General features: G+C 55.3%; 1 protein-coding gene across 1 annotated transcript; it reads right to left on the minus strand.

The window, feature by feature from the left end:
* Positions 1-5,264: 5,264 nt before the first annotated feature.
* Positions 5,265-7,589, minus strand: CUNH6orf15 (chromosome unknown C6orf15 homolog). Its single transcript, XM_045292260.1, has 3 exons — positions 7,523-7,589; positions 6,404-7,315; positions 5,265-5,359 (listed from the first exon to the last, which is right to left on the minus strand). The coding sequence occupies exons 1-3, from the start codon at positions 7,587-7,589 to the stop codon at positions 5,265-5,267; spliced, it is 1,074 nt and encodes a 357-aa protein (XP_045148195.1).
* Between the last annotated feature and the right edge of the window lie 1,040 nt (positions 7,590-8,629).

Here is an 8,629-nt window from a genome sequence, read left to right on the forward strand (position 1 = left end):
TTACCCTTCATATAAAACTCTCTCTTATACATCAGTTTCTGTGGATTTGTTTCTCTAAAGTACCTAGACTAACACAGTCAGCATGTCCAGAATTATCTTCAAGTACGGTGCTGTGCCTGAACTTTACTGGGGGCTGGCAAGCCAGTTCCCATGGAGTGCTCTGTTCACTTGATGCACAGGGTCCTTTGAGCATCCTCTTAGCAGACAGGGCAGATGTCCCTGATCTGTCCCTGTCAGACCCTAAAGCAATCAGGTATGGGAAAGGCACCCACAAAAATGTTCGATGGGATGAGGTTAAGAGGAAAAGTCTAGCTCATAGAACTGAGAAGTCTGGCCCCATTCAGGAGTGTCAGTTCCTGGGAAACCAGCAAGCAGTTAGGAGCTACTAGCACAGGAAAAGGGAACTAAGAAATAAACAATTTTCACTCCATTCGTCACAACTTCCATCTTAAAACCCAGGAGCTCCCCCCTCCCCCACCCCCTTCCCAAGGATACCCATAGTTTTTTATTTATTTATTTTTAAAACATTTTACTGGGGGCTCGTACAACTCTTATCACAATCCATACATCCGTGCATTGCGTCGAGCACATTTGTACGTTTGTTGCCATCATCATTCTAGGAGCTCTTAATGAGCTCAGCTATTTTACATTTTTTCTACCGCCCTTCCACACTGGGACTAGTGTAGCTGGAGACCCAAAATAGTTTGCGTATCAGCCCACCTCGCTCCTTTAGAACAAACAATAGCTGTAGCACTAGGTTTTATTGCTCCTTTGGGATGAGTCACGCCTTCTGTTGGTCTATGTGGGTCAAGAACGGCCATGAGAGTCCTTACTCCAGCCCCTGCTTGTTCTCCTGCTAGCCCAGCCCCAGTCTCTCCACGCTCTGTGACCGAGGTTCTCTGTCAGGAGAGCAGACCCAGAGCCCGGGTGTGCAAATGGCTTTCCGGAGGGTGTGTGCGCATGAGAATGCGAGCTAATCAGGAGAGAGTCTCCTCCGTGGTGCTCCTGAGGCTCCTGGCGGCCGAATTGTAGGCATCAGGTCTAGTGCAAGCCATAAAACAGGAACCAGACTGCTGTCTTCAGGGGTCACACCAAGATGGGAAATGAATGTGGTGACAACAGTGCCGGGCTGGGGGTCTGCAAGTCCTTCATCTGCTCTGAGGGGGGCACCCACCCAGGCTTGCAGTTCCCAGTTACCATAGCTGAGCCGCATCTCCTACCAGCTGTGGGACCTTGGGCAAGTTACTTAACCTTGTTGTCTCTCCATTTCCTCATCTGTGATGTAGAAATCAGACCAACTGAATCCCAGAGTTCTTATGATGAATAGTTGAAGTAGTCTTCTAGTTCGTGATTAATATGTAATAAAGGAAGCCACGATTATCATCACTCAAGAGTCTACGTGTAATGATAGAGACTGGTGGAACTTCCAAGGCGACAGCCCTTAGTCAGCCTGCAGGTCTGGAACTAACCTCACCCGCTTATTAGTATAATGCACCATCTCAGATCCAAATGACAGCGTTGGCTCAAGAAGGAAGTGTGAATGGCTGGGAAAGGAGAAATGAAAACAGGAAACAGAGAGAAGGAGAGGCTGTGTGGCATGAGGCATCGAGGGGATGCAGTTGGATGAGCTGGAACCAAATGGGTGTGGGCTGTTCGGTGTAAAACAAAGGCTCTGTAAGCCTTCCCCAAAGTCACAGTAAAAAGTTTGAAAATAAAGTCCATTAAGAAAAAGAAGAGTCAACAAAAGAAAAAGGAAAGTCGACGATCATAAAATTCAAATCCGGAGGCGGAAACGGTACCGAAGCCTGCCTTGTAAACACTAGGTTTGAGGAACGCCGTGGATGGCAGTGGAAGCCCGAAATCCATGTGCAGGGTCTTTATGTGGATCGAGTCTCCAGGGAACCCCCGCTGACCACAGTCTAGGGATGAGACTCACCTGAATATCAGACACAGCGTGGGGAGGTGGGCTGTAGTGACTGAGGTCAGGCTGGAAGTGACACCGGGTCCTGTGATCTCCTTTTGACTAATGTTGAACTTGTTCTAGTTTTGTTTCTCTGCTTTCTTTTTGATGGAGCTTCTTCCCCGTTTTATCTGGTCGTTGTCTCTGGATTCCGTTTGATCTTGGTCTTGTCCGTTTTTCTGCGTAGAGAAGTCAGGATAGGAGGCTCTGTGAAGACACAGAAGGGGAGGGAATGAGGAGTCAGCAGCAGTGGGCACAAGAAGGAAGAACGTGCCCCGGGGGTGACTGTGGCGATGATGGCACCCCTCGGAAATATGATTGAGCTGTTGAGTTGTGCGATGCGCTGATTTCATCGCCATCACCCGTGTGGTTTTCAAACACCCTTCTAGTGTGAGTGCAAAGTGAACATAGTGCGTTGGTGGGAATCAAGTGACCACACGACAAGCTACCTCTCCCTCTCTGATCCTGGACACGCTTTCCCTAGAGCGTGTTCCCACCGGGAAGCATCAACCCAACCGTAGCATCCCCGTGCAGCCAGCAATGGCCACTTCACGACACCGGCCTTCCCAGGTGGGGGCTAGAACTACCTAGTGGTCCCACTAGGAGAAATGTCCCCCTGGAACCAGTTATTGCATTACAATCAATCCCAACACATACGCAGAGTTTCCCAGTCTCTCGCGCACTTGACCATGATACTCCTTAACCTTCATGACAGGCTGGCCATCCCAGTTTATAGTCATCTCGCTGCGCCTCGGTCTCTTCATCTGGGAGAAGTGGGCGACTGTAGGATGCTCCCTCACAGCTGGCTGCTCTTGTCCTGTGCCCCACTGAGCCGATTGTCGCCTCGTAACCACCCAGTGGGACAGAAGGGAACCCCTCCTCAATTTCCTAGGGTGTCATCCTTACAGTCCGCTGCTGGCAGGGTTAAAACCGCCAGCCTTCCGGGTAGCAGCTGAACACTTCACCATTGCACCACCAGGCCGCCTTGCCTCCCCTGTAGCGAGAATGAAATGACACACCACACATAGACTCCCAGGCTGTCTGCGAGGTCCAGGGAAGTCCCAAGAGAAGTCTGTGTGGCTCTGAGCTTGTGGGCAGCCGTGGGGCTCAGGAACAGTTGCACTGGAAGAAGAAGGGCAGTGGGGAGGCCCAGCTGGAAAGAAAGACGGTTCCTCCGTCCATTCAGTGGTAGCTGAGCACCTGCCACGGTCCAGACACGGTTCTCAGCCACCAAAACCAGACGGAGTCCCCATCGCCGGGGGTTGATACTCCATAGTGTGGGGGGGAGCGTGGGAAGGGATACTGAAAATAAGGGTGGCTTCCCCTCCTTCTAGGAGCCCTGGATACGATTCCTAACCTCCTCCGGGAGAAAGAAGGACCCTTCTAGTCCTCGGAAGAATGCATCTCAGAAGCCCACGGGGGCCGTTCTAGCCTGCTCTCTAGGTCGCTGTGAGTCAGAACCAACAGCCTGGTAGTGAGTTTCAGTCTCCCTTCTCTTCAGTCCGAGGAACGCTCATGAGTTAGACGAGCTGGGCTGCTAACCACAAGGTCGGCAGTTTGAACCCACCAGCTGCTCCGATGGAGAACGATGAGGTTTTCTGCTCCCGTAAAGATGCACAGGCTCGGAAGCCCACGGGAGCCGTCTCCCTCTGTCCTCTGGGGGGGCTGAGCGTGAGGACAGACTTGATGACAGCGAGCAGGTGCGGCGTCACGCTGTGTGTTGCTGCGATTGACGCTGGAAGGGAAGCCCTGCTGCCCGGAACACCCGCGGGCTCGCCTATCGTGCGTGGTGTCCCCGGAGCCTCCACACTCAGGCAGACTGAGAAGAAAGCTCTGGCAGTCCTTCTGAACATTAAAATTTTATGATCACCCTTAGCTGTCACCGGTCTCCTCACCTCCACCCATCCCCTGCCTTCCGCTGAGCCCACCCCCTATTTCCTGCCCCCCTCCCCCCGCCCCCCACAGTCAGGCTTGTTGGAGGCTGCAGCTGCCCCGGTCACCTTAGTATCTCCTTAGCCGACAGTACCGCCCAGAGCAACTCAGACAGCCCCGTCCTGTTGTTTGTGTGGCCAGAGCTGACCATGAAGTCCATCGCCATCCTCGCCATGGACAGCCTGGTGGTGGCCGACCCCACCGCCCACTCCCCAGATGAGCAGATCCCCCTGGCCAAGGGCTTCCTGCCGCTGGACGCCGCCTGGGCGTGGGCCCGAGCGGGCTGGCAGCTGGCTTTGCCCTCAGGGTCGTGGGGGTCACAGCCCAGCATCCCCGGCTCTTTGTGGCATGGTCCGGCCCCTCACCTTCACCCCAGTGTCAGCCCTGCGGCCTCACTGTGGCCCTCACCCTGTCCAGCCCTCACCGAGTCGGTGTAAAGACCACCTTCCCCATTCCAGAAGGACCTTGGGTAGCTGCTCGTGTAAAGACACGGTGACTCAGTACCCCTGTCTGCGCTCACCTTTGACCCTCACCCTTGCCACACTGCGGAACTTCCAGGCCCACTCCTGCTATCTCCCACACCCACACACACACACACAATGAGGCCCCCAGAGTGCTCCATGTACCCGGTTGACTGCCCAAATTCAAACTCTGGTGTAGACTCACAGCAACCCAATTGGACCAGGTAGAACTAGCCCTGTGGGTTTCCAAGAGTGTAACTCTCTACAGGAGTAGAAACCTTTGTCTTTCTCCTGGGGGCAGCTGCTGGTCTCGAACTGCTGGCCTCGCAATTAGCAGTCCCACGGGTAACCCCTACGCCACCGGGGAGGGCTCTGCCAGGCTGACTAGACAGTCCTTTTCTCTTCACGGGGTGTTTGCTCATGAAGATTTGACCTGCTATGGATTGTTCTAAGAACTATAAGAGCCCCCAATCCCATGCTTTATTAAATTTTAAAATATATATATATATGACCTGTCCCTACACCTCATCTCTGACTCTGTAGTAACTACCTTAGGTTGTGTGCTGGCTGAGACTCACGTGGTTGTAACACCTCCCCCCTCGGCTGCCAGGGAGGGCCAGGTGAGAGAGGCAGGGCCCCCAAGACTTGTGCCCAAGGAAGTTCTCAGATGAGACTGGAAAATGACATAGACTACCTTTATGGTCAGTAAAGCTTCGGGACCACCACAATAGAACACAGTTAGGTAGCGACGGCAGACGAGCCCTCTGGCTGGAGAGCACTCCATTTCCAGGGTGGCCGCAAGAATGGCCCTGGGCAACAGGGAAGCCGGTGCCGGACTGGCCAACGGTTGCCTGCGAGCACGAGGAGTGGACGGCAGCTAACAGCAGCAGCAACAGACAGGGAGCCACCAGTCAGAGCCGGAGCTGCGCGGCCAGTACTGGGAGAGGGGCGTGGGCTTCTGAGAACAGGAGAGCCGGAGGCCGGAGGACCAAGGGGTCCCAGGACCCTGGATGGGGGGAAAGGGCGAGCCGAGGGGAGAACGGGGGCTGATGGGGATGTGGGGGGCTAGAGGAGAATGTTCTGGGAACATCTCCAGTCCCGATGTTTATCCTCCTGTTGCCTCATCCCGCTCCCCCACACCCAAAGGCCCAATTCTTGGGCTCTGGAACATTCCATAGGCTATGAGGAGGGTGCCCTCACCAGAACCCTTGAGAAGGAAGTAGGTACTCCCTCCTGGAAGCCTCATCGCCTCCAGCCTCCGCCCACCATCCTCGCTTCAGGCAGCCCTGCTCCGAAGCTCCCTCCAACTGCCAAGGCGCTGGGAAAAGCCAAGAGGCTGAGAGGCCGCAGTGTGACCCCAGCAGGGTAGTAAGTCACCCGTGGAGAAGAAAAACATCAAATAAGAACTGGGGTGTCGATGCCAACGAGTTCCTCCCCCCACCCCGCGCCCTTTTCTTCCTTTTGAGGCCTGCTGTTTGCGCAGCCAGACGAGGCACAATGCACTGAGTGATGTGTGCGAGGGGGAGTGGTGCTGCCCACAAGCTGCCTGTCCAGAGTCAAAGGTCAGTGCCCACAAAACGGCTCTCAGACTCTCTAGAAAAGGAGAGGTGGTCAGTCCTCCCCTGGCCCCGAGGCCAACTCCCGAGACTCGCCCCTCTTCCGGGCCACAGGAACCATCTCAATGAGCCCTGCCTCCCTTTTTCAGGGTCCAGGACAATTCTGGAATCAGCTTTCCCAGCTGGCCAGGAGGGGGCCTGGGCCTCCACCCTCAAACACCTGGGCTTTGATCTTCTGCCAAGGCTGGGCAACAGGGGAGTGCCTGGAGGGAGCCAGAGAGAGAATGGCTGGCCGGGACAGAGCCCAGTCACTTGATAGCGGGACCCAAAGACAGGAGAGGGACAAATTCCATCAGCGCTTGAGTTTTATTGCTGGGCAGCACAGCGGGCAGGGTAAGCAGTGAGAAGTGGGGGCAATACTAGGGACAGGCTGAATCGATCTCAGGTCACTCTCTGAGGTCTAACGTAGAGGCCGGCCCTGTCACACTCCTAACCCCACTGTACCCCAGGGTCTTGAGAATTGGGGGAGTTAGCTGGAATGTCCCAAAAAGAGCCAGGAGGCCGAAGAATTCTGGGAGGAAGGCGGTTATGGGCACCTGAGGGTAGATGAGTATTTCCCCCGGTGGCCCCTGGACTCTGATGAATGCTCCCCCAGCTGCCTCCTGGATATTGATTATTATTCCCCCAGCTTCCAACAGGATACCGATTGATACTCCCCCAGCTAGTACCTGGGTATTGATTAGTGATGCCCCAGTTTCCTGCTTGGAATGGTGGCATGGGCCTTGTACCCCAGCCAGTTCCAAGACGCCCACCTCCCCAGGACACACCAGGATTCAGGGTCCCCCAGGGATGACCGGGAAGACTCGGGTGAAGGATCCTGTTGATAAGAGACCAGGGTGGGCGCTGGGCAGAGATCCCTCCCTGCGCTCCCGGGGGGAGAAAGCAGCGTAGACGCCTATTTTCTGGTTCCCGAGGAACGAGAGATGAATCCAGGGAGGTCCCTGCAGATGGTGCAGAAGAGCCTTCAGGCAGAGGATGGCTGCCCAGAGGGAGGGCAGCAGCATTAGTGAGATAAGGTAGTCCTTCCGCCGGCGGCACGTCCCCAGCCTGGTCCTCGGCCGCAGCAGCGATCACTGGCCAATCCTCCTCAGGCGGCCAAGAGTCCAGAGAGGGAAGCACCCCCGAAAAGGGCAAATTCTGCACCCAAGGACCTCCTGCAGGCTGGGTCCCATCCAATGGAGACGTCTGGGGCTTCAGAGGGTCCCTGGCTAGGCCATTCGACCCAGCCTCCGGCTTGGGTTGGGCATGTTCAGAGTTGGGGGGCCTGGCCAAGGAAGGGGATCCAAGCCCCGGCAAGGCTCGGGGGACTTCCTCCCCCACTGCACTGATGCTCCGGGCAAAGAGACCTGAGAGAAGAGAAGACAGAGCATTCGGTGAGCCCGAGGGTTAGATCCCAATACTCTCCCTTCATACATTCCCAGGTTCCCGAGCCTTCCCGACTCCCAGCTCTTAGCTCCTCCGGGACCCATATGTGGCTGCATCCCTGCCCTTAATTCTGATGCCCCTGAGCACCCCACAGCCTCCTGCCCCTCTGTCCAGTGTAGTCTCCATACCTGGAAGATGAAGACAGACCAGGAGCAGGCCCAGCAGCGCCCAGGCACCCACCATGTGGCCCCGCATCATGCTCGGCTCCAGCATCTCCCACAACCCCAGGAGGACAAACCCTTTATCCTGTCCGTGGGGCGGGGGACCATCAAAACAGGCTGGGCCGGTGGTTTGGAGACAATAAATCTCACATTCCAGCCTCCTTTCTAATTCCATCTGTGGCAACAGGTGCCGCTTGCCTGTCTGAGAGGAAGTTCCGTCTCTGCCCCACCCTGGCACCTTCCCTTGAGTCCTCAGCCCCTCTTGATCCAGCCACCTGGGCGCACAGGCAGGTCATCGAAGACTGCCAGCTCTAGCCTTGCCCTCGTCCCTGCACCTGCACACGAGGAACATGGCCTCTGGGGGCCTGGTCACTTCTGCTCAGTGTCTGCCCAGCAATAGAAACATCGGTTCTCATCTCTCCCCTGAGGATCCAAATCTTTCTCAAGCACCCTCACCTTTCCTGCACTCTGGTCTAAGGAAGGGACACCTGCAGGTAAAAGAACAGGCCTGGCTCCCACCCTTAAGCAACGATGATGGAGTATTCGTTTCCTATGGGTGCAGCAACAGATGCGCGCCAACTGGCTGACACACGATTGTCTTACCTTTCTGGTGACCAGAAGCTCAAAATGGGTCTCACTGAGTCAAAAGCAAGGTGTTGGCAGCACTGCATTCAAGGAGAAGCCCGTTGCTTTTTCTAGCTTCAGAAGATCAGCTACAGCGACACATGGCCCCTTCTCCCATCTTCAAAGCAGGAACCACCGGTCAAGTTCATCTCCCATTGTTTCACTCTGACCTTTCGTTACAGGGAGGGCTCTTGCTGTGATGTTGGATCCACCCAGCTCATCCAAGATAATCTCCTGACTCTACAATCGCTCGCAGAACAAACTCCAGCTGCAATGTCAGTTTCCCTTTGCCATGTGAGTTAGTTAATTGTGCCAACCTGACCGATAATCACATGTGGGGCTCATTGAAAGGTGGAGGGATAAATGGGTGGTGAGCCTCGCCTTTCTAGTTCTCGGGTCTCTTGCTTTGTGATGGTTGCACCAGGGTGCAGCTGCCTTAGCAGTTCCCTG

This window comes from Echinops telfairi, unplaced genomic scaffold, assembly GCF_000313985.2.
Source record: "Echinops telfairi isolate 266 unplaced genomic scaffold, ASM31398v2 ScPeMD7_655;HRSCAF=1070, whole genome shotgun sequence".
NCBI lineage: Eukaryota > Metazoa > Chordata > Mammalia > Afrosoricida > Tenrecidae > Echinops > Echinops telfairi.

Coding starts and splice junctions, on each gene's coding strand:
- CUNH6orf15 (XM_045292260.1), bottom strand. CDS start 7,589: ATGCGGGGCCACATGGTGGGTGCCTGGGCGCTGCTGGGCCTGCTCCTG. Junction 7,316..7,522: donor GGTCTGTCTTCATCTTCCAG/GTATGGAGACTA, acceptor CTCTTCTCTCAG/GTCTCTTTGCCCGGAGCATC. Junction 5,360..6,403: donor AGACCCTGGGGTACAGTGGG/GTTAGGAGTGTG, acceptor CCCCCCATCCAG/GGTCCTGGGACCCCTTGGTC.